This window comes from Sorex araneus, chromosome 3 (genome assembly GCF_027595985.1).
Source record: "Sorex araneus isolate mSorAra2 chromosome 3, mSorAra2.pri, whole genome shotgun sequence".
Taxonomy (NCBI): domain Eukaryota; kingdom Metazoa; phylum Chordata; class Mammalia; order Eulipotyphla; family Soricidae; genus Sorex; species Sorex araneus.
The window spans coordinates 148,577,457-148,603,695 of record NC_073304.1 but is presented as its reverse complement, the minus strand read 5'-3'; the positions used below and the strand labels follow the sequence as shown (position 1 = coordinate 148,603,695).

The 26,239-nt window shown below is 42.3% G+C and overlaps 1 protein-coding gene across 2 annotated transcripts; it reads right to left on the bottom strand.

Moving 5' to 3' along the window:
• Positions 1-23,586: 23,586 nt before the first annotated feature.
• Positions 23,587-25,662, bottom strand: LOC129403406 (etoposide-induced protein 2.4 homolog). Of its 2 annotated transcripts, XM_055131247.1 has the most exons (2): positions 24,830-25,662; positions 23,587-24,717 (listed from the first exon to the last, which is right to left on the bottom strand). In XM_055131247.1, the coding sequence occupies exons 1-2, from the start codon at positions 25,498-25,500 to the stop codon at positions 24,600-24,602; spliced, it is 789 nt and encodes a 262-aa protein (XP_054987222.1). In that variant the 5' UTR covers positions 25,501-25,662; the 3' UTR covers positions 23,587-24,599. The 2 variants fall into 2 exon arrangements, with proteins under 2 accessions (XP_054987222.1, XP_054987221.1); XM_055131246.1 differs by having other exon boundaries at positions 23,587-25,662.
• Between the last annotated feature and the right edge of the window lie 577 nt (positions 25,663-26,239).

Genomic DNA, 26,239 nt, shown 5'->3' with positions numbered 1-26,239 from the left:
TTGGAAAACCAGTTGAGAAACACTGATCTTGATAATAAATTTGGTAACTAGTTCTGGATTCAAGTGTATATCTTCTGTTTCCCAGTTTGAAATTTGGACAGGTTATTAATTCTTCTCTTGTTCCACAAACTAGAACAATAATAACATCAGGGGTTGTGAAAAGGTCAGAAAACACTTTCTATATAAGGACAGATCAACAAATATCTTAAGCTTTCAGGCCATATAATATGGTCTTTCAACAACTAGTCCATTCTTTACACACCAAAAGTTGACCTAAACAATATGTAACGCATTCGGTTCGGCATAACTGTATTCCAATAAAACTATTTACAAAAAGATGCAGCAAGTCTGATTTTGCACACTCACACAAGACTGCCAAACTCTAAATTACATCAGTGCAGATGTTTAAATAGTGATGTAAATTAAATTACATTAATTTACTTAATTAATTAACATTTAATACAAATGTAAACTTACATCATAATTCAAGAATTTGTTGCAATAATATGTATGGATCCATACATTGTATTACTTTGGAAACTAACATTAGTATATCTTGAATGAAAACACCATCGCTTGTAATCCAGGTAAAGTACTTTGATTTCATTTTCTGATTTCCTAATTAATTATATTAGACTCCACCTCTATCCTCCCCTGTCTAATCTCTGGGGCGGTTGGGGAATCCCACGTGGCTCTCGACACCACCTTCCCAGCCGGGCTGACGGGTGCCATGGGTGGAGGAAAGAGGAGATGAGGCTGTCAGGCTGGTTGGGATCAGTTGCCGTTTATTCCATTCTCCCCACACGACTGTTCCAGTCTCACTAAGTTCCCCATTCCAGTCTCATACTGTCCCTCCTTCTCATCTCCTCCTGTCTCTTCCGCTCATCTCCCCGTGCTCCATCTAGCAGCCCTGGTCTTTCTCTCTCCCGCCTCTGCTCCTGCTTTCTTCCCCTACATTCTTCTCTTTCTGTCCCCCTTGCTAGTCTCTGGGCTCCCTCTTGCTGCCCTGTTCTCTCTCTCTAGTCTCCTCCCACTCTCTGCATTGGGGTAGACACCACACACCTAGGTCAGGTAGCACATCAACATATCAAAGCCCTTCCTGATCACCCATCAGGCTCAAGGGAGGGAAATCCCACCTAGGAGTGTTCCTTTTCTTCTTAGTCCAATAACTTAATTAACATAGTAATTAAGATCTCAATTCTATTTTTTAATATTAGTTATTTTGTGTGGACACAGTAAGAGATATACTGAGCTTGTAGGGTGGCTCTTTTGGGGACATCTCACCATAGATCTCAGACTACAGTGCTCAGGCCAGATTAATCTTTCCTAACACTAGCAGGGTCCTACTCCAGTTATTACATTTTGGATAATGACAGAATTTGTCCATGGCCATGCTCTTAATTTATAGTTAAATGTTATGGCCCTTTGGCCTGGCCCATTTCAATACTAGGGTAGCTCACAGCTTGCCCTGGGTCCATCCAGTCCCTCATTAGGACCCTGCTTTTGGGGTGCTAGGAACAAGGGGCAACTGAGGCTTAAGTTGAGAGAACAGATGCCCAGGGGTGAATCAATTAACTTCCAAGTTATAAAAGCAGTCTTCCTGTGTCTATACAAAAAAGACATAGCTACATTGCTCTGAATTAACTATGCAAAGGAGAAGAGAAAAGCAATATTTACAAGTTAACAGAGCACAAAGAAAGAAGTTACAAATAAACAGAGGAATGGAAGTAACTGAGTAAACCTAAGCTCCCTTTGGCAAGGCAGAAAGGACAAACCAATGTTATTCTACACTCCCCCACTCCCCATTATAGATTATCACTGCATTTCGATCTTTGGAAATTATGCAGTGCTGGATCTCTGATACTTGTCAGCTCTGTTCCAGAGACTGACTATAGGGATCAGCTTGCAGCTGACAGTGCAGTAACCTTGACCTTTGAGACAGACAAACCTGATCTAACCCCTGATACTACCACTTCTTCCTGCTTTGAGAAAGCATATCCTGCAAAATAGGAAAGGTTGTGTAGCTTCAAAGTTTTGGTGGCTTAAACACAATGAATATAGCTTACATTCACATTTAAATCAGGTTGGCAGCAAACGCCTGCCCGTTCACATCACTCAGGTATCCAGTTTGGTGTCTTCTTTACTCCGTTTGTCCAGAACTAATTATAGGGCCAGTCCAAGCTCAGGGGTGTCGGGAAGTATAATCCTTGATCTTCCCTCAAATAGAGGGGTTGTTGAGTATCATAAATATCTTATATAGTCTTCAAACTTCAGTCTTTCTAGTACATGCAGGACATACTCATTCCCTCTCCAGGGATATTATCAGATTGGGCATCAAAATCAAAGTCTAGGATCTTTGAATGAAGCACAGCTGTTTATTCTGTGCTTCATAGTACAGAATATTATTCTCATAGTACAATACATCAGGTCTAGATGTGGTGTTTGGTGATCTGAGGAACATGAACTCTTAAGGGATAAGTGATTTGTTCAACATACCTTACAATGAAATACAACGGAATAACCATAATAAACACTCTTTTCAGAAAGGGGAAGAAGCAGACCAGGCAGTAGATCACTGTATCACTGTCATCCCATTGTTCATTGATTTAATGGAGCAGGACCAGTAACGTCTCCATTTGCTGCAGCCCTGAGATTTTAACAGCTCTCCTTACTCATCTTTCCCAATGATTGGAGGCTTCTTTCAGGGTCAGGGGAATGAGATCTGTTATTGTTAACTTTTTTAGGCATATCAAGTATACCATGGGGAGCTTGCCAGGCTCTGCCCTGCAAGGCAATAGATACTGACCTAGAATTTCTGAATCCTGCTGTGTTAATCTTTACAGGCCCCTTACTTGGAGTCAAAATACATTGGTTCATTTCTGATTCTTCACATCGAGAGAGTTTCCTAACTATCTTTATCTATCACTTTTGCTTAGATCCTATGGGAGTTTTTTTCTTTTCTTCTTTTTTTTTAATCCCTTTGACTTACATCTGAAATAAGCATTAGGAACTACATTTTATGGAACTGAGAATTTATCCCAGTGCACTTCCTGCCCTGGATGAGTAGAGGTTCAGGTTTTAATAGTCATCTTTCTTTTAGTCAAAGCTTATGGCTCCTTGGAGTACAAGTTTATCCAAAGCCCCCTAGTCTGAGACTCCCCCATGCTGGATTTCAATCAGTTTTACATGTCATCAGCTACATCCTTTAGTTTTTCTGAAAGGCACCTCCCATGCTGATGTGGTTCTTACTCCAGTATCTATTGCTAAACTTAATTCAAGTACATGCGACATCTTTGTTTCTGTATTTGAAAGCTTTTATTTAGTTAACCATGTTTACTGGACACACTGCTTTTCTGTGGATATTTATTTTGCGGTACCTTCCTCCATTCAGCAGTTTGAACAACTGTGTAGGATGACAATACCTTTTGTTTGATCCTACTCACAAAGCCCAGTTTAGTGTGTGCTTCATATTCTTTCCCGGTCTTTTCTTTCCAGTTAAATCTATAGTAAGATATAAATGTGATTCATCCTGGGACTGGAGGCTAGCACAGTGGGTGGAGTGCTAGCCTTCCTCACAGTAGACCCAGGTTTGATCCCCGGAACCCCATATGGCATATGGTTTCCCGAGCCCCACCAGCAGTGATCCCTAAGTCCAGAACAGGGAGTGAGTCCTGAACATGTGTGTGCCCATGCCCCCCAAAAGAAGAAAGGTGAGGATGGTCACCAACCTATGATTTAAGATAATAAAAACCAGTCAAGATTGAGACAGTGAATGGAAAAAGAAAACCTCCAATTTACTAAAACAAGCCTGATTGTTGGCTGACAAAGAAAGCTTAATCTATTACTCTGCAGTGGTAAGAGCATCTTACTCTGGGATGAGAGTCAGGCTGAAACCAAACACTTGTTCAGGGAAAAACGGCATGGGACACCTGTGAAGCCAAGAAATAATTATTTCAGAACATGAAGAAGAGTCAACAGCTAAATTATTTTGCCTATTTCTCCACTTTTCAGAGATCTCATTTAAACCAGTAGCTTGTCACCTGGGATCTCGGAACTTCTCAGTGACTCAGAACTGGGTTGCTTTCCTGATGCTGCAGAAATAGCGGCTATGACCATTTTTCTCCTCTGTCCTAACATTTCCTTCATTTTCCCTCTCATGATCTCCTGTGGAGATTGATGAAAGTTCCATGTGCTGTGAAAGGAGGAGTTTTTCCGATTCCCAGAAAATTATTTCTGTCAAGTTCCTAAGTTTCCTGCAAAAGAGTTATTGCAAAAAATGAATGTTCAGACTCATTATTAGGTTTGGTTTTGATGCATGTCTGTTAATGATTAAGAGAGAGGTGATAACTGCATGTTAATGAGTTTCACAAAGGATCCAAATTGAGAGCTGCTGTAGACTCACAGTGACAGCAGAACAAGACAGCTGGAGGAAGCTCCCTAACACGAGGGACAATGCAATGTGGTGGTGAAATCAACACATGGAATCCTGAAAATTCAGGGGAAAGAAGCCAAATTTTTGTTTTGAAAAAGGAGGTGGGGGAGGAAGAAGCAACAGAAAAAACCTGTACTAAACAGGAGAGTCATGAAATGAATGAAAAAAACAGAGACGAATAAAAGATCCTGCACTGCAAGAGCCAAGAAAAGGCTGAGCAAGTTCCACTGACCTCCACTTTATGCTTCTTTCTCTGTCATGAAGTCACATGACGCCAGAGAGCAAGTCCGCATCCTCTGGAATCCAGCTTTCGGTTCTGATGTCAACTTAAGAAACTCATGTGAATAGTGTAAGTGTTCTTTCTATAAGTATAGTTAAGTGATAAAACTGCAAGTTGTACAGGGAAGATAGACCTGGAGCTGTCAGAACGCATCTAATGAAGAATCCTTGGTGCTAATAGAAGTCACAGAGTAATGAGCCAAAATACAAGGGGTGGGGGGAAGGGCTGGTTGTGGACAGGGAGTGAGTGTTCTGGAATCAGCCATACCAGAATCTGTAAATTCTTTAACTATTCACAAACCAGTAAATTTGTTTAACAAATTTGTTTAAAATCTATTAACAAATTCCCTTTTTTTTTCGGTACAGAAGTAAGTTACAATTGATCTCTTCATTTTAAACTAAAAGGCACGGTCCCTGTAATATGTTTTTGAATACATTGCTCTCTCTTCAATATCTTTTACTTTCCAGACATCGTGTGATTCCAGTTTCCAGAATGTCTTGGAAAACTGATTCTTCTGAGTCCTTTATCAAGCAGTTTTCTCTTCTTGTAAGCATCCATCCTGGTATATTTATATAGAGGTGCCCTCCCCAATTTATGGTACAACTCATACCATCGCATTCTTTTTGGATATCCCTCCTGATACAAAATGTTTCCTTTCCTCTCTTTGTTTTGCTACATTAATAGACCCAGAGACCTTAAAGAGATTCAAATTACTCATTTGAATATTTATAATAAATCTGTGGTACTTTGGTCAATCAGGCAGTCAGGGTTCCACTAAGAAATAAAATTTAGTAGGAAAACATATCAATATCTCTATCTACATCTCCATCTCTTGCTCTTTATTTATTTTTGTTTATTCTAGAAATTGACTCAATGATTATGGGAGATTGGCAAAAAAGAAATTTGTAGGAAAGGCACTTATGATTCCTGAGGCAGAATTCTTCTCTAGAAAGCCTGTTATTGCTCCTCAGGCCTTTAATGTAGTTGAACGAGAGCCAGTCACATTATTGAGGCTAATTGTCCTTATTAAAAGTCAACTGATTGTAGCTATCAATATCATCTACAAATTAACTTCACAGCAGCACCTAAGTTAGGGGGTGATTATATACCTGGATAAAAGAGCCTAGCCAAAATTTCATTTCTGTCACAATAATAAAAATAATGTGGTATTAGCATAACACCACATCAATCTTTATAGATTGAAGGAATATATTACAGAGCTTTGAAACAGAGTGGACCCATCAATAGACAACTGAGTTCAAAAAAGATACAGTGACCAACAATGGTGAAAATGTCATTTATTGAGTAAATCAACTGTATGCAAAAAATTAATTTTGCTATATCTCTGACCATATACAAAGATTTACTTAAAATGGATCCCATACTTAGGGCTGGAGTGATAGTATAACAGGTAGGGCATATTTGCTTGTATATGAAAAACCTGGGTTTGATCCCTAGTAGCCTATATGGTCCCCTGAGCCCCAAGAAGAGTCACTGTTGAGCAGAGTCAGGAGTACATCCTTAGCACTGCCTGATCTCTCCCTCAAAAAAAAAAAAGAAAGGAAAATAAAAACGGATTCTAGGTTAAATTTAAATCTTAAAAGCAAAGACTTTCTCTAAGAAATTGTAGGAGAAAAATGTAGGTGAGCTTGGACTTGGTAAAGATTTCTTGTTATAATATCAAAAATACTAATATAAATGATTAAATTGAACTTAATTAAAATTTTAAAAGACAATATGAAATAAGCCACAAGACTTTGAGTAAATATTTGCAGAACACATATCTGATAATTTATATGTAGTATGTAGAAAAATCCTTAAAATTCAATAAGAAAACAACACAAAGAAAAGTGGACCAAAACTGTCAACAGATATTTTTACCGAATATTTAAGATGGAAAATATACTGATGGAAAGGACTCAACATTATTAGTGATTAAGAAAATGCAAGTTAAAACTACAATAAGAAATTATCACATTTACTAGTTTTATCAAAGATTGATTATACCTAGTATGGGCAAAGATGGGAAAGAATTTGAATATTCCTACACTGCTGGAGGGATTTACTATGGACTAATCTCTGTGGAAAAAATTTGAGACCTTCATAAACTATTGAGCTAGCATATAATGCAAACAGTTCACTCCTACTTATTTACCTAAGAGAAATGAAGACATTTGTCTATGTAAAGAGTTGTGCTGAAACGTTCAAAGAAACTTTATTAAAACTCCACACTGCAAACAATCTCAATAGTCAATAGGTGGATGGATTAAAAAAATTGGCATAGAATGGACTAATATTCAGCAAAGACTAAAAAGAAATGAATTATAATGAACATGTATGAGTGACTTGTGACAAAGAGAGACGAATTTTTAAGAGTACATAACATTTTGATTCCACTTGTATGAGATTCTAAGAATCTTACATGCTGATTAATATTCAGTGACAGAAATGGAACCAAAGGTTGTCTAGGGATGGTGGAGAGGAATATTGGAAAAGTCAAGGAGGTCAAAGGGAGAGGGACAAACACAGAATGATCTCTCTCACATGTGGAATATAAAAGAAACAAAGTGTATGAAAAAGGCCCAAAGGCAACAGAAACTAAGAACTGGTCTTCAGTAGGAAGCTGACCACTGGGAATGGAAGGAGGGAAAAAGCACAGGGAGTGGAGGCTACTGGGACAATGGGGAGTACAGCAAAAAATGTGAATTGTGGGGTTGGATATGACTTTGTGGTATGCATATGATTTTTATCACTGTATCACTGTCATCGCATTGCCCATCAATTTGATCAAGCGGGCACCAGTAACGTCTCCATTGTGAGACTTGTTACTGTTTTTGGCATATCGAATACATCATGGGTAGCTTGCCAGGCTCTGCCATTTGGGCAAGATACTCTCGGTAGCTTGCAAGGCTCTCTGAGAGGGGTGGAGGAATCAAACCCAGGTTGGCCTCGTGCAAAGCAAACGCCCTACCCGCTGCACTATCGCTCCTGCCCATGTGACTTTTATAATAAATAATATTGCAAACCATGGCACCTAAAAATACTAAGGGCAAATTGAGACTGAAGTAATAGTATAGAAGGCACGGTGCTTGTCTTGCATGTGACTAACCTGGGTTTGATTCCCAGCACTGCATGTAGTCCCCTGAACCTTGCCAGAGTGATCCCGGAGCAAAGATACAGAAGTAAGTCCCATGAAGTCATATGTGGCCCAAACTTAAAAATAAAAACAAAAGAAAAGTCCAAGGAAACCTTTACTTGTGTGTGGGGGGGGGCAAGAAGGGGGGAATGAAGAAGTTGTTCATATTTCAATCACAGTGATGATAGCATAGATTTATGCATATGTCAAGGCTTAATCAAGTTTTGCACTTGGTGTAAGTGCACTTATTGTGTGAATTATAGTGCAATAAAAATCTAAATTCAAAATCAATGCAGGTTAATGACAAATAAGCTTGTTTATTTTTTATTGAATCACCATGAGCTTCAGTTACAAAGCTTTCATGATTGAGTTTTAGTCATACAAGGATCCAACACCCATCCTGCACGAGTGTACATTTTCCACCACCAATGTCCCCATTCCCTCCCACCACCCCTACCCGCCCCCCCGCCCCTGCCTCTATGTCATACAAGTTCCTTCTCTCTCTCTCTCTCTCTCTCTCTCTCTCTCTCTCTCTCTCTCTCTCCCTCTCTCTCTCTCTCTCTTTCACACACACAGTTACTGAGAGGTCATCATGTTTGGTACTTTATCAACTTTTTTTTTTTGCTTTTGGGTCACAACTGGCGATGCTCAGGGGTTACTCCTGGATCTGCACTCAGGAATCACCCCTGGCAGTGCTCAGGGGACCATATGGGATGCTGGGAATCGAAAGTGGGTCGGCCGAGTGCAAGGCAAACACCCTACTCGCTGTGCTATTGCTCCAGCCCCCCTTTATCGACTTTCAACACACATCTCCCATCCCAAGTGTTCCCTCCAGTCATCATTGACCTAGTTATCCCTTCTCTATCCCAGCTGCTTTCTCCCCCAGCTCATGAGGCAGGCTTCCAACAGTGGAGCAATGCTCCTGGCTCTTGTCTCTACTTCCTTGGGTGTTAGTTTCATACTATATTTTTTGTATTCCACAAATTAATGCAGTCATTCTATATCTGTCCCCCTCTTTCTGACTCATTTCACTTAGTATGATACTCTCCATGTCCATATACTTGTAAGCAAATTTCCTGACTTCATCTTTCCTAAATAGCTGCATAGTATTCCATTGTGTAGATGTACCACAGTTTCTTTAACTCCTGAGTTCTTGGCACTCAGGTTGTCTACAGATTTTAGTGATAGTGAACATTGTTCAACGAACATACAGATGCAAATATCATTTCTACATTTTTTTTTGCACCCCTGGGATATATTCCCAGAGGTGGTATAGCTGGTCATATGGGAGCTCAATTTCTGGATTTTTGAGGAATGCCCATATTGTTTACCAAAATGGCTGGACCAGTTGGCATTCCCACCAACAACGAAAGAGAATCCCTTTCTCCCCAAATCTGTGCCAGAACTGGTTGTTCTTACTCTTTTTGATGCGTGCCAGTCTCTGTGGTATAAGATATTAATAGAGAATTTTAAATGAAGCAACTAAAATGCCCCAGGAAATAAAGTCACATATTTTTAAGACTGTGAGGTGGAATATGTAATCTTACCTTATGGTTGTTTCATTATCTAACTTCTTGAAATCTCATCAAATATTTGTAAACTGGGATTAAAAATTCTGTTTTCCTTTCCTGCCTACCTCAGAGTGGTTATTGTGAGGGCCCAAAGCAGTATCACATAGGAATGTGCTTTTCAAACTACTATGCAAAAACAAGTGTTTGCTCTTGGTTTAGTCATGACATGCCCTATGCATACTATCCATGGCCAATATACATACTTCATGCCAGCCAAAGTTCAAATAGGCCACATATAAAGTGTGATTAATTGTGCAATGGCATCAAAACTCAGTATTCAGGGCATGGCATGTCCTAAATGCAGAACAGATTTTTGGAATAAATCAGTTTCACTTGAATCCAGAATGTGAGAAGCAGACAGATGCCTTCACACAGATTCCAACCAAGGGAGACCCACCCACCAGGGATGACGTCCAGGACAAGGGAAGGTGGTCAGCATGTAGGCCTTTTAAGACCACTTACAGGAAACAGTGCCCCTGTGCCTTGGTTAGAACTGATGTGCTGAAAGTCTCTCTGCACTTAAACTCTAGTGTGCTTGCAGAGCAGCTGCCACAGGCATTCGTGGCCTCTCCTCTTAACCTGCCAGATCTCAGAAGGACAAAAATTCAAATATTTTGCCACCAACCCCCTCGCCACCTCCCCCTTTGCATCACTATTTATCTGGATTTTGAATCACATTGGTTCTTTCCTCACAGTTTGAATTCATTTGTAAGTATTGCAGCTCTGCTCCACCCTCCCCCCCGCCACCACCAAGTTCTCTCCAGAGTCCTCAAACACATGTGGATGGGACTTTCCACGGCTCACCTAGACAGGGGGAAGCTACAGGATCTGGGCGGGGGTTTAAATGTCTCCTGGACAGAGCTACCAGACAAAGGCAGATTTGGGGGGCCCTGGATGGGCTGGGCCTAAAGGGAGTCTCTGGGAAACAAAGCAGGACCCTGAGGCAGGATGAAAGTACTGTTTGCTAGGAATATGTGTGTGTAGATAGAGAACAAAAGCAAAATTAGTGGAAAGTGACATGACTTGAACAGATAGAGGACCGTTAATAAGCCATAGAACAAAAGAGTCATCTTTATGTCATTTAAAAAATGTTTTCTTCTCTCCCTTTCCCTTCCTGCTGTTGATCTGTAGTGATGCCTGGGAATCACTCCCATGTATGGTTGTAGTGCTCACACATTTGGTTATGGTGTCACCAGCGATTACACCCTATAATCACACGCTTGTACACTCCTAGAAATAGTGCAGATGCACATTGCTCGAAGCGCTGGAGATCCTAGAAAACAGAGTATCCACAGTCAAACTCAGTGCTTGTGGGCTGTGCTACGGATGGGGCTTGCTGCCTTACCCTTGCCAGCCTGGAAATTGAGCCACTGAGGCTTTCCTCTATCAGAGGAGTCTTACGAGCCAGTTTCTCAAATAAGGCTGGACCCCTTTTGGAGAATTCAAGGTAAGTGCCTCGCAGGTTACTATTGAGTCTCTGCTGGGGGGTTACTTCTAGCTTAATTAAGGATTAAACTAGAGTCAACTGCATGCAAGACTAGCACCTTTACTTCTGATCAATATTTCCAACACTCCCCAAATTTTAACCCTGGCTCAAAAGAGCAAAACAGAGTTTGGAAGGCCCGAGCAATGCCCCCAGCAGATTTTCCTCATGGGTTTTTCTAAAGCCTCAGAAGGAAGTTCTTTTTTTAATTAATAATTTTTATTAAAGAATGACATTAGATATTGAAAAAGCAGGATACAGAGCAAGAACAAATATTTCTTTTTTACAATTTTTAAAAAATTGAATCACCATGAGGTAGAACATTACAAACTTGTTTATGACTATGTTTCAGTCATAAAATAAAGAACAAATATTTCAATACACATAGATGACAAATGATTTGTATACAATATACAACATGTATAAATTCTACAAATTATTAAGAAAACAATATATGGAAAACAAGGTCCGCAAAACCCTCCACGATATTGAAGCTAACGGTATCTTCAAAGATGACACACAACTGAGCAGCCAAGTGTAAACAGAGATAAACAAATGAGACTATATAAAACTAAGAAGCTTCTGCACTGCAAAAGATACAGTGACCAGAAAACAAAGGCAATCTACAGAATGGGAAAGGGTATTCACCCAATACCCATCTGATAATGGGTTGATATCAAGGGTATACAAGGTACTGGTTGACCTCTACAAGAAGAAAACATTCAACCCCATCAAAAAATGGGGGGAAGAAATGAACAGAAACTTTCTCAAGGAAGAAATATGAATGGCTAAAAGGCACATGAAAAAATGCTCTTTATCACTAATCATCAGGGAGATGCAGATCAAAACAACTATGAGATACCACCTCACACCACAGAGACTGGCTCACATCCAAAAGAACAAAAGCAACCGCTGTTGCCGTGGATGTGAGGAGAAAGGATTCCTCCTATATTGCTGGTGGTAATGCCGATTGGTTCAGCCCTTTTGGAAAACAATATGGTCACTTCTCAAAAAATTAGAAATGGAGCTCCCATTTGACCCAGCAATACCACTTCTGGGAATATATCCTGGAGAGGCAAAAAAGTACAGTCGAAATGACATCTGCACCTGTATGTTCATCGCAGCACTGTTTACAATAGTCAGAATCTGGAAAAAACCTGAATGCCCTAGAACACATGACTGGTTAAAGAAACTTTGGCATATCTACATAATGGAATACTATGCAGCTGTCAGAAAGGATGAAGTCATGAACTTTGCATATAAGTGGATCAACATGGAAAGTATCATGCTAAGTGAAATGAGTCAGAAAGAGAGACAGACATAGAAAAATTGCACTCATTTGTGGAATATAAAACAACAGAATGGGAGACTAACACCCAAGAATAGTAACAATAAGTACCAGAGGCCTGCTCATGGCTTGGAAGCTGACCTCACATGCTGGGGGAGAGGGCAGCTCAGATAGAGAAGGGAACACCAACTAAAGTGTAGTGGGGGATCCACTCAGGATAGGAGAGGCAGGTTGAAAGCAGACTATAGATTGAACACAATAGTCACCCAGTATCTCCATTGCAAACCGTAACACCCAAAAGGAGAGAAAGAACAATAAGGAATTCCCTGTCATGGGGGTGGGGGGTGGAGAGACAGGGGGACAGACCCTGGGGCCATCGGTGGAGGAGAATGGGCACTGGTGGAGGGATGGGTACTCGAGTATTGTATAACTGTAACACAGGCACAAAACTCTGTAACTGCACCCTCACAGTGACTCATTAATAAAAAATTTTTTTAAAAGAAAATAATACAACCAAATAATAAGCAAAAACTTGAGCAATCACTTAAAAAATTTAGTAGTGAATCACCGTGAGGTACAGTTACAAACTTATGAACTTTCATGTTTGCATTTCAGTCATACTGTGATCATTTAGAAGACAGTTCTTGATAGGACCTGTCTATATTCTCCTAAGGAGAGTAATTATTTGAGGGTGATTGGAAGACCAACTGCCAAACAAGACCAAGAAAATACCTTTGTAGGTGGTGTGGAGTTTATCATTAAGGATTTTTAAGACCATATTTCTATAACCTTTTGAGATCATTCTAAGAGGAAGGAACTCTCAAATCCTAGATCTGTCATTGTTCATTAATACAGTTAGAGAGGCTGACCATGAGTCTGAATCCAGAGTCCTGTGACCTGGGGGTGTGATAACTCTTATGGGGAAAAATAACATGAAAAATGGAGGGGGCAAGGAAGTCAGCAGAGGATCAAAAGCCAATCCCTCTCGGGCTATATTTTTGTTCAATGCTAGGAATCTGGATCTGGAGTGATAGCACAGCAGTAGGGTGTTCACCTTTCATGCGGCCGACCCGTGTTCGATTCCTCCGCCCCTCTTGGAGAGCTGGGCAAGCTACCGAGAGTATCGCACCCATACGGCAGAGCCTGGCAAGCTACCCGTGGTGTATTCGATATGCCAAAAGCAGTAACAATAAGTCTCATGATGAGAGACATTACTAGTGCCCGCTCGAACAAATCGATGAGAAATGGGATGACAGTGACAGTGACAGCTAGGAATCTAATGTCTGCCTTAATTAAGCATAAGTTATTACTGTTCAGGAAATGTGATGTCATTAAAGTTCAGAAAAAGGAGCTTAGAGAAGGACAGAGCTTTCTTTTTTGTAATCATCCTTACAGGGGCAGATCTCAAGCTTTCCCTGCTTACCACTGGCAAGACTGGAGAAGGCAAGATCAAGTTCTGTCAAGTCAGCACATCTCCACTGTCAACACCATTTCCCATTCTCCAAGGTGCCTCTACTGAGGGCTGCTGTGTGGGCTAGGGAGTGATGGTCCTGCCAACTGTCTCTGCACTGTTTGGGGACTGGCCAAAAAGCACAGTTCTGAGAATTGCAATCTGAGAAGAATACAAAAGGTATAAAATGCTTCCAGATACTGGGGATTACTCTGCGCCCCATGTTTCAGAGCCTTCTTGAGTGAAAGTTGTTCCTTCGAACCCCATATGTCATGAGAGACCAAGCTTCTCAAGCTGAGGGATACAAACCCAGGGGTGGGGGGCTACAGAGGACCATCTGACCATCTACAGAGGGCAAACTTTTCTCAATAGGAAATAGCTGAAAAACACATATTTAAAATTTTTTCATTGTGACACCATGATTTACCAAGTTGTTCATAATACCGTAGTTTCAGGCTCTCAATGCTTCAACATCCCAGCCGCCCCCTTGCAGGCCCAAATTTACTTCTTATTGTTATGACACAAAGGCAAAAAGAATGATCAAAACTTAGATCAATATGAAACCAAAAATATATTTTCTGTGTGGAATGTAATCTAAATTATATATGAGGTCTCAAAAAAGTAGTTTCAAATTTTCTTCCTACCTCTTTTGGCAGCACTTTTCAGACTCCTAGGAGAGACTTGTCCTAGAGGTACACCTAACCTCCTGGGGAGGAACTTTTCTTCGAAGCATACTTCACCACAGGCCCTCTCAAGAATCCTATTTGTCCATCCTGCTGTTTCTGAAAGCAATTCTACTCATAGACCATAATTCTTGAATTATGGTCTCTGAGAGGGGCGGAGGAATTGGAATTGGACTTGGGTCGGCTGCGTGAAAGGCGAATGCCCAACCGCTGTGCTAATAAGCAATTGAAATAAGGTTGTGATACATAGGGTTGTTTTTTTTTCCTCTAAAAATCTAAAGAGCTTCTAAGCAACAACCTGAACCTTACTTTCAGTTCATACAGGCAGTCTTCCAGGCTTATTAAGTGCACATTTAACTATGAGTAAAATGTCTCTGGGGCTGGAGCGATTGTACAGAGGGTAGAGCGTTTGTCTTGCACGCAGCTGACCTGGGTTTGATTCCCAGCATCCCATATGGTCCCCTGAGCACCGCCAGGAGTAATTCCCAAGTACAAAGCCAGGAGTAACCCCTGTACATCGCCAGGTGTGACTCAAAAAGCAAAGAAAAAAATGTCTCATCTACACAGTGTATCATTGGGATTGTTGCTTCAGAAAATCACAAAGAGGAAAAGGTGACCTCATGGTCTGGCACATAGAACATACATCAGACCCCAAAAACAAACCTAAGCATTTGCAGTGACTTAAAAGAGAAGTTCTTGATTAAATGAACAAACTGCCAGATCCTAGTGGCTAGGCAGCTAAACAGAAGACAGGTCTAGACATTGTTCTCAGACATACCAGATTATTTCCAAAGGCTGCCATCAATTTTGTGCCCTCTGTGTATGTGCATGCCATTCCTGCGTTGATGAGTGGAGTTTGTTTCTCCTCTTCTTGAATTAGACTGCTTACACCAAGAGAATGCAGCAGTAAATATACACTGGGACCTTTGAGACCAGATTTTTAAGAAGAATTCCCATTTCCAGGATGGAGGCAAAAAAATGTGTAGAAGCTATGAAAGAAGGAACACTGATACATATCTAAGAAACCAACGTAATTTTAGTTTACAACTAAAAAATTTTAGTTTGCAACCTGATCTTAAGGTGCAAGGAGTAAGATGAGAGCTTAGTTGAACCCTAGAAATGATCAGAATGGTAAGGAGAAACCCTTGAAGTAACTGATTTGTGATCAATTTCATTTTTATTTCAGTGAGTATGTGAGTAGTTACAAATTCAAACAATTTTTATAGCCATTTAATTTTGGATTGGATGATTAAATAGGACAATGTTGTCTTCATGATGGAAGTCCCACAAGTTCTGTTGACTGGCTGTGGGTATGTGGTACTTTTGTTCTTGACCAGGAGAGCTCTGGTCCCCAAACTTGGCTGCCTCCAAGTATGTAGAGCTGGGGGCTGGGGATGATGGATTCCATATGCGCTGCCTCTGAAAGGCTCTTGGCATGGACTGGTACAACTCCATCTCCAGTGTGAAAAGCTTGTTGATCAGTCTATCCCAACAACCCACCAGAGATGCCTGCTCTCTTTCAGGAAATTCCATGCTCCTGGGCCAACCCCATTGTTTGAATGCCTGTTTGAATGCCCCTGAACATCTCCCAAGGAGCTGCTCTAAAGCCTGGCCAGAAAGAAGAAATAGATACAGACCCAAAGAGACTGGAAAATTGGGGCAGGAAGCTATAAAATGAGATGCAGCTTGGAAAACTAAGAATTGTGACATCTGGGAGAGAAAACAATATATCACTCACAATCCTTGCACCATCCGGGCCCCCACCCCCATTCAGAAAATGTATAAACTTTTTTAAGCCTAGAAGCAGAGGAGGGCTACTCGAAAGCTAATGAGGCTCCAGCTTCAGACCCTCATGTGTAGACCCTTCCAAAGCCTTGAGCGAGCCTAGCAATGTGTTCTTCATATGTTTCTGTAAATTTGCAAAGGTAAGCTTTTTTTGCATTCTTTCTAAGTCTTAAATAGAATCACTCCCTAAACTAAATAAGTGTCATGCTACACAAATACTGGGTCTGCTTCTTGGCAGGCTGAAGTGTTCAGAGACAAATCAACAACAATGTTGGTGGTCACTCTGTTAAAGAAGAGCTTTCTTATGTGACTCTGTTCATGCAGACCACATATAGAATGAGGTTCTGCACAAACCATTTTAGGGCACATTTTAAGGCTGTTTGTTGTCAAATACATGGTTGGGTCTACTACATGTGGCCCTAAGACAGGACTCTAAAGTCATAAAATAAAAACTTATATTCTAACTCCACCAAACTTTCTGATGCTGAATCTTTGGTGTAGTATTCTCTGCCTTTAACCAAATTGCCTTTAGTTTGAGAGCTCATGAATTTCTCTCCACACTGAAGTAAATATGGCTGACAGTGGCCAAAAGTATCTGGGGGAGGAGATTTCTAGCTTTATATGACTGAGATTCAAAACCTGAGAGTATCAAGCCCACGCGGCAGAGCCTGGCAAGCTACCCGTGTGTATTGGATATGCCAAAAACAGTAACAATAAATCTCTCAATGAGAGACGTTATTGGTGCCTGCTCGAACAAATCGATGAGCAATGGGATGACAGTGATTATATCTGACCACCAGGGTACCAACAAGAATGAGAAGTCAGCGGGATTTAACTGACATATACCTGTAAACTGGTCATTCCATATTGCTTTGGGTCTATTTAATGGTTTCTATGGCAACTGTGATTAAGAATGCTTGTTGACAGAGATGGGGATGTGGCTCAGCAATAGAACACATAACTTGCATGTGTGAGGCCCCTACCCTTACTCCTACCACAAAAAGAGAATGTTTTGGGACCTGAGAGATAGTACAGTGGATAGGTCACTTGCCTGCATGTGGCTGATCAGAGTTTGATCCCCTGAATACTATATGGTCTTCTGAGCACCACCAGGAATAATTCCTGAATGCACGCCAGGGATATCCCCTGAGAATTGCTGGGTATGATCCCCAAACAAAAAACAAACAAAAAACAAAAAGATTGTTTCCTGGTGAGTGTCTCCTTTGTCAGAGTACAGGAGGTACCATCGCCTCTACTATAACCAGGGAGGAAGGAGGCTGCAGAGATGCTGGCCATTGGTGGAACTATAGGCAGCACGTTAAGTATAGTGTTGACTATCACCATCATAGCCTTAATTAGTGTCACTAGTTGGCATAGGAGGAACAGAAATTAAAAACACTCTGTCATCCTAGAGTGACTGGGGAACAAGACTTCATTCCTCAAATCTACTATGATGCCAAGTCAGGGTCTTGCATTTTCCATGTTCTCTCTCACTCAACTCCAAGACACAGCAATGAGGTGATTTAACTTCTCAATACATGACATCCTTCTCAGGTCATGTCAGACTATAAAATTTCAGGTTCAAAGTTGTTTCCTGTATTTCACATGTTAAATATGTTAATTACTTCTGCTGGCTTCTTGTTTTCAGTATTAAGAAGTCTGATATCAATTAGATCTTGTTCTTTTGTACTCAGTCTTCTTTCCTCCCTAGAAGCTGTTTCTGATACTCTTGATTTTCTTTATAATATGTTCTAAAGAGCATTTTTCTATCAACATTACCAGTATTCAAGTTTGAAAATCAAGGAATTTGAAGGCCCATCAACTAGTACAGAAGGCAGGTAGACTGGAACATCCTAGATATTCTATACTCAAAATCACAAGTGTTAGCCATTTTGATACATGCATCTGGTAAGCATTTAAAATAGACTTTATGGACTCTTATAGGTACTCAATAAACATTTGTGAGTGAATAAGTAGCACATTGTCCAGCACACAGTAAATTCAACTTGACTATTGCTATACCAGAAGTGCTATGTTAGGTTAGAGAGATGCAAAGATTAATCCCTGCCTTGAGAACTCATAGTCTATCTGAAACAAGACAATAAACTTTTAGTACTTATCACATAATAATATGTATTTAAAATACTAAAGCAGCTAGGAGAAGACAAATTACTTTCAGAGAAGCTTCCTAGAGAAACTTTCCAGTTTTGTGGAGAGGAGAGGAGAGGAGAGGAGAGGAGAGGAGAGGGGGAAAGAGGGAAAGGGAGGGAGGTGAGGAAGGGGGGTTGTGCAGGGGGTATTCCAGTTAAAGTGAATTGGGTTCAGTCGACTGGGGTTAGAGTGAAGAATACAGACAAAAGGGAAGAAAGGGTAACAGGATGCAAGGTTATCTTCAGAAGGAGGTAAAGGTTGCTTCGACCTCAGAGTGTTCAGAGCAGATTCTGTGGATGAGGGGACTGGGATGAGAAAGGTTATGAAGGGCTCCCAAGCTTCCACAGCCAGTCTAAGAGCAAGGCCGGGGCTAAGCCCGGGTGTCAGTAAAATGCTCTGAAAGCAGAAATGCAATTCTTCCCCACCTCACCCTCCTCTGTCCTCATCCTGTTCTGTCCTTTTCCCTTAGCCCCATCTCCAAAAGAAAACTCTACTAAGAAAAGAACTCTTGTTACTGCTGGCGGCCGGGCAGAGGTCTGGCAATGGCATAGTCAGGAAATCTGCTCCTTCTCCACAAACAAGAGCAAGAATGCAAGACACAGGGGTTGGTAGCCGCTTAGAGTGGAAGGCCTGAGGCCTGGTCTCGAGTACCCTCCAGAAACAAGAGGGCCTTTGAGATGAGCCTGTTCCTTGCTGTGTGAGGACTTTGAGAAGTCTGTGCACTGAGAAGGGGATGGTCCAGTTCCCCAGTACTGAAAAACAGAGTTGTACATGCATAGTGTTACTGTGCAAGCATGAGGGAATCCAGCAGAGTCCGTCAGTCCCACCCTACCCCACCCACTCCCATTCCAGTTTTTAATATCTTAAGAATATCTCTAGGGCTCAGACATCCACTGAGTATCAGGTTTTACAGGCAAGATGAGTTTAGTCAAGGGGGAGATGAATCCAGGGATTTGCCTGTGCCCTAACAGATCAGATGAGGAGACTGAACTGGAGGCTCCCTCCTACCCCACTAGTTTAATGAATGTGTGGAAGTCTTGGTTTTACCCTGAGAAGCAATTTCCTCTAGCAAATTCAGGATGCAGCCAGAAATAAAATGTGCTAAGAAACACATTGGGGGCAAAAGTGTAGCGTGAGCCCCTTAACCCATTTTTCTCATAAACCTGAGAAAATCTATGATTAAAGAATTCTTCTGGAGAGCGGGAACTCCAGTGCCCTTGTTTCAGAGGTCACCTAACTGGGCCCAAGGAAAGCCCAGGGTTTGCAGTCATCTGACACTGTGAAGTTGAGAGTGAGGGCTCTCTCAGCTGGTAAAGTATTTCAAAACTAAACTTGCCCTTCCTTATACATGTTTGAAGCTCTAAAACTAGACACTAGAAAGACATATTCATTCAGGAGACAGAATCAGGGCTCTTTGGGCAGAAAATTGAGTTTACAGAGAGCCCTGGAATGCAAAAAAGTATAGAGCAAGAAAAAATAATTACCTTCCTGGGAAAAATAATTACCCTCATTGCTCTTTTCAGGAAGTTGTAACAAAAGGAGGGAGCTGGGGGAAGGTGGGGCTCTGGGATTTATCGCTTTTCTTTCTGCTGTTAATGTGTTAATCAAGATGAAGTAGGTAAACTTAAGAAATGTGGATGTCAAGCTTTGAGTAATAGGACAGTGGGTTGGGTTCTTGCCTTGCATACAGCAAACCTGGGTTCTACTCTAGCACCCTATATCCCCCTGAGCTAGGAGTAAACTATGAAAGCCCTGATCACTTTCTGGATGTGACTTCAAAACCATAACAATAGTAATAATGATAATAACAATAATAAATTACCCTTCACATTTTTTACTTGTAGAATTTCCTGAGTTGTAGGCACGAAACTGGGGGAGGGAGGAAGGAGGACTCTGGTATTTCCATAAAAGTAAATCCTGGTTAAAGCAACAGTGTGGTCGCCTGACCTTGAATAAGCTTAATATCAGGCCTAATGAAATGCTACACAGCCTCTGATACCAGAATCTGTCTGTGAGCACACATCAAAGGGGAGGAAGTGAAAGCTTTGATCCTCTCAGTCATTGCTCTTTTCAGAAAGTTGTAACAAAAGAAGGAAGCTGGAGGAAGGTTGGGATCTGGGATTCATGCTTTCTTTCTGCTGTTAATGTTTGTCAGGAGGAAGGAGGTAAACTTAGGAAATGTGGATGTCAAGCTTTGAGACAATCTCCTAATACGATTCCTGAAGTCTCCATCTATCTGGTCTGAAGTCTGAAGTCTCCATCTATCACCCGTATCCCTCCCCTACCCCTCTACACATCTCTCTTTTTCATGCACCGTGATTCTTGAATTCTAACAGAATGTCATCGTTTAGCTGGAGTATAAACCTCTCCTGGCGAAGGCAATAACATATGCTATATTATCCTATTAACAGCACACTTCTTAGAATGCACTTCAGATCTTGTACTAGTCAAAATAAAATAAGACAAAAAGAAACCCTGAGAGAGAGAGAACCAGAAGGAGAGGAGGTGAAGGGCTAGAGTAACTATGTGTAGTGATAGCTGGAAATGAGGCTTCTTGGTGGTGATCTTGATATAGTGGTAATTATGATGCAGTATGGATATGGAATAGCAACACTGTGTAAATGAAATACAGAATGTTAAAAACCAATATCACCTCAAAAAATCTTATTAAAAAACTAAGCAAAAGAAGCTTAGCAAATCATTCCTATCAGGAGGGTATGGTGCCACTAGCAGGTCAACCTGTACCTGCAGAGTGAGTGCATCAGCCTTTCTGAGTGCCTTCAGGCTTCTGGAGACCCCAAAATTGCCACTGTGCCCTTGGCCGGACCCCAACAACTTGGGACCAAGTTTACCAAGAAATTAAACAACCAAAAGTTAGGTATGTGGGAGCCAGGTCCACAAACCACCTCTGGCTCAGCTATACAAGCTCATTTATTGGCCTTATTTCAGAGACCCATAGCTAAATCTTGAAAGAGATCAGAAGCCTCAGAGCCACAGACCAGGGTAAGTTGGAGAGGGAGGTGGGTTGGCCAGGTGTCCACCCAAGCAGAGCCCCTGGCAGCCACTTGCTTCCACAGTCCAAACTCGCCACCATATGCCTGGTCTGACTCCACCATCTCAGGACGGACCTCACCAAGATATAATCTGCTGAAAATTCTGGCATGCGGGTTTTGTGACTGAAATCTCCAGGCTTTCTCAGGTTCGGGATGGGCTACCTTCCCCCACTTCCCTGTACTTCCAGTAACTTCGGCAGTCACATCCACACCCCAAAGCAGCCACCCAATTCCAAAGCTACTCCAACCTTACCATCCTGATAGAATTACCGAATGCCCAACAAACACCATGATATCTTAACACCTGTATTGCAAATCATAATGCACAAAAGGAAAAGGAGAGAGAGAGAGCAAGAAGGAAAGTGCCTCCCATAGAGTAAGGCTAGTGGTGGGGAGCTTGGGGATGGTGATAAGGAAATGGAGGACATGCATGATGGGAAATATACACTGGTGGAGGGGTGGGTGCTGGATAATTTTATGACTGAAACCCAATTATGAACAGCTTTGTAATGGTCTATCTCATGGATATCCAATTTAAAACAATTTTGTAAAGAATAATGTGGAGTTCATGCCCAATTCAATCAGCTTAATCAATGGCTGAATAAATATCAGTATATCTACATTAAAAAACATCATTCCTATCACCTCCCCTGTCCACTGGTTGAGATCCTGTACTGTGTACCCCTTTTATACTATTGTCATCCATTGCCCCTTTGGGATATTCTGGGAGCCAACATAGGGAGTCATATAGCCCCTAGTTGAGAAATACTGCATTAAAAACCATAAATAATCCCGCAGCCCCACTCTCTCTCACCAGCCTGTATGGGAGGACGTGTTAGAGATCAGGGTTTCTCCAGGTCCTTGACTTTGAGTGTCAACCTCTAAGACCTTCGATAGGCATTTTTAGGTAGGGGTGGAAAAGACGAGGATTAGCACTTGGGGGTGGGGATTAGAATAAAAATTGCGTCAGGCCTTTCTGTCTGGCAGACATTTCTCTGGATTTAATTACTAGATACTAAAATACAGAAATCCAAAACTATGCTGCTGCTAGTGCGGCCTCCTGACTTCATATCTCTTCATTCTCAGCAATGGAAAACAAATTACCAAATGCTTTCTTTTCAGCAGATCGACTTTGGGGGGAGAAACTCCAAATCAATAATAGTGAATTTTTTTTGTTTAAATATTGAATGTAATCAAAGTAAAGTGAAAGTAAAGTGAAATTTACCAGTTACACATGCGGGGTGGGTGGCTGGGGAGGTGGGGGGAAGGGAGGAGGTATATCGTGATTCTTGGTGGTGGAATATGTGCACTGGTGAAGGGATGGGTGTTTGAGCATTGTATAACTGAGACTTTAACCTGAACGCTTTGTAACTTTCCACATGGTGAATTAATAAAAGAATTTAAAAAATAATAAAGAAAAGAATCAGAGACAAAAGTGGATGACATAGGGGTGCAATTTTGGTACAATAGAAAGAGGAAACTTAATGATAAATAAATGTGGCAGGGAATAAAAAAGTTTGCCTTATGTTCACAGCTCCGGCGAGACCCTGGGGAGGTTTTTGGGGTAGCCTGGGGAGGGTGTCCTGCCAAGCTGACATTGAGTGGCGCAGTCCCCTCCATCAGACAGGCTCAAAATCCAGCCCTGGGACTCCGGGCTCTGGCCTTCCCCCTCTGACTTGCTTAGTTGACGGGGCCATTTCTCAAGCTCGAGTCCTTGGCTGATATTTCAACACTAGAGCTGATATCTTAGTGATCGCCAAGAGTTCTTGCACACCCCCATGCTCCCATGCTCTTCTGGTTGAGTAATGTTCCTTTTAAGTAGAGTCAGGACTCCAATTGATAGCTAAAATTTTCAAGTTTTTTACTTCCAAATTGCATGATGTGTTTATTAGGTGAAAGCAATCTCATTGAACCAAGTGATCTCTCTGCCACCAGAGACCAATACAATACAATATGTTTCAAAATGCTCCCATTAACCCTTTTTCCGTTTTTAACCTACAAAAAATTCTCTTAGTTTTCATGCAACTTGTGCACAGCCATCTGGAACTTCAGCTCTTTCTTCTGTTAAGATCTTGGCTCCACCTAGTGGTGCTACTTGCTGTTACACTAAGGGTGGAGGATTAGGAGTGGAGTGAGTGGTTTAAGGTCATATGAATGGGTATCCCTACTTAACTAACTTAATATAATTTTTTTTTTTTTGGAAACCAGCTCACATTTAATTGTGATGTTTTAAAATTGTACAAGTGTTTTGACATCTGACCCGCCCCCCCCTACTTAAGTCTCTTAAAATAACAGGAAAACACCAACCACAGGTTTAATGGACTTATTCAGTTCAACCCCCCCAGTTCCTATTCGCAGCACCCGGTATTTCCTCTGAAACAGTGGGCAGAGCAGCAGCGGCCAGCAGCAAGTCCAGGCCCCGGAGTTTAAAGGTTCGGGTGCCGAGGTCTGCCTCCGCGGCTCTCACCCAATGTTGGTGCCTCCCTACAGGTGGGGAACTTTAAAAATGTTCCAGTGAAAACACCTTGATTCCCCTTCAAGGGGAAGAAAGAAAACTCACTCTTTAGACCCCGGCAGATCTGGCTGTGGGGTCTTTCCTCCTGTCCCCTCTTTACAGACTTTTTTTTTTCTTTTTTGCAGTGGACCAAGGGAGACCAAAAATCTAACCTGAGTTACAAGAAACAAGACAGTGATGGCTAGAACGGGAGGGCCGGGAGCAGCGGCGACGCTCCCTCTCCCTCCCACATCCAATATATGTGCTTCACAGGAGAACAACAGAAGTGACGACGGCACGAAATACGACAGAATTACAAAATCCATTCATCCGAGGGTGGAGAGAGGCAGGAAGGTGGGGGGGTGGGGGTGGGAAGTAGATAAATGGCACAGGGAGAAAAAGTATTCAAATAAGTCCGGACACAGGGCAGGGACGGGGGCTGGCAGATGCTAGAAAAGAGCTGAGGACGGACCTGTGGTCCTTGCAGACTCATCCGAGTTTAAAAAAAAAATTAAAATCTGCATACAGGAGTCAGGAAGATTCTGCCTTACATGCACCAGAAACGAAACTTCCAATTCCTCCGAGACGGGAAAACGCACAGGGCCCTTGGCAGAGTGGGTCCTGCCTTCCCTGGTTTGGAGGGGGCCGAGGGGGGGAGGCTGGCTGGTGAGTCAGTGGCCCGAGGCAGGCTTCGGTTTGGCGGGAGACGGGTGTGGTGAGGGAAGCTTGTCGGCGGAGGCAGAGCTGCTCAGTGCGGACTGCAGGTAGACCGTCTTGTGGAAGAGTCTGTTGCTTAGGAAGACCACCAAGGAGAAGAGGCGCAACTGGAAAAGGTATGCTTTGCCAGGGGTCTTTGCTTCGTTGGCGCTGATGATGAATAAAGGAAAGAGGATGGAGAAAAGGCAGCCGCTGATGATGTATGAGGACTGCATTGCCGTCAGGAAGGCCAACGGCAAGCCAAATCCAAAGTAGTATGGCCAATTCCTTTCTATGTTTGACAGCCGCTGGTGCATCTCGATTCCTTTATTGAACCACCGATATTCGAAGCAGTACAAGGAGTAGAGAAGGGACATGTGCAGGAGACTAACCAGCTGACCGACCAGATGGATGGGAAAGAGACTCACAAACATGCCCTGCAGGAGGAAGAGCGCCTGCAGCAGCAGGTTGAAGAGCATGTCGGCGATGATCTTGCTGACGCTTGGGAAGGGGTGCGGCTTCCTCCCTGACACCTCAAATGCCAGATCGGCGATGTCTTGGAACCAAATCGCATTCACGACTTTGCTGAGCACAAACAGCGGGAGCACCCAGAGAGCGCTGAAAATCGACGTGAGGAAGAATTCCAGCCATGACCAAACGTCTCCATGGAGCGATGGGTCACCGATAATTTGCGCTGTTACGGACTGAAGCACAGGAATGAAGACGCGGTAGAACAGGAGGAGACTGAACCAGAACACGCCACCGTTCCAAGTGCAGCACTGGAAAATTCTGCTGACGATTCGTGGCTCTCTCTCCTGCTTCCTCTCTGTGCTTTGTGCTCTCCTCTGTGCCAGGGCACTGCTCGCCCTCCGCCGACGCTGCTCCTCTCTCTTCTGTTGAATCCGAGCATCCAGATTGGAGATGGTGCATATTCCCCAGATGGAGTCTTTGATCCCCCTGGCGAGGTCCTGGAGAAAGGTCTTGACACTGTCCGCCATCTCTTCACCGTCCGAGCTACCAGCCACACAGTGGAGACACTGGCGTCCTGAAACCTTGCATCATGAGGGACCCGGCCACTCGGCTCCGGCCCAGCCCGAGACCCCTGCGGGCCCGCTCGCCTCCTGCGCGCCCCTCGCGCCCGGCGCTGCCAGGGCCGGGGCCGCACCCCTAACTTAATATAATTTAACTCTTCTCTTTATGCCTATTTTTCTATGCTGATGTAAAGATAATATAATTGACTTGGTCATGGTACCATTCTACTTTGTGCCTCAAGGAGGTTTAGTATCCTGGTATGAATGTAATGCATGTAAGGAAGGAATTAACTACTTCTCAAACTGAACATCATAGAGCCCAGGGAATTCCAAAGATACATTTCAGGAATTACTACAGGAACCCACCTCCCCTCGCCCCCTCTTCCCCCATCCTCACCATCCTGTGAATTCAACGTTGAGTTCACATGCTATTTTTCTTAGAGATCACAAAATTTTGATATTAAAAATAATTCTAATATCTTAACCCCACCTCATTTTAGAATAAGAGTAGACAGTTTATTAATTTGTCCTAACTTACAGAGATGGCTGTATTCTAACCATAACTTACGCCAGGTGCTAGTCACAAAGGCTCTGCCATTCCCAAAGAATGGTACCCTGGACATAAAATAGACCTCCAGGATCTAAAGCATGACTAGATAGAGTGGTCTAGTGGAGGATGATTGTGATTCCAGAAATCATATTGTGT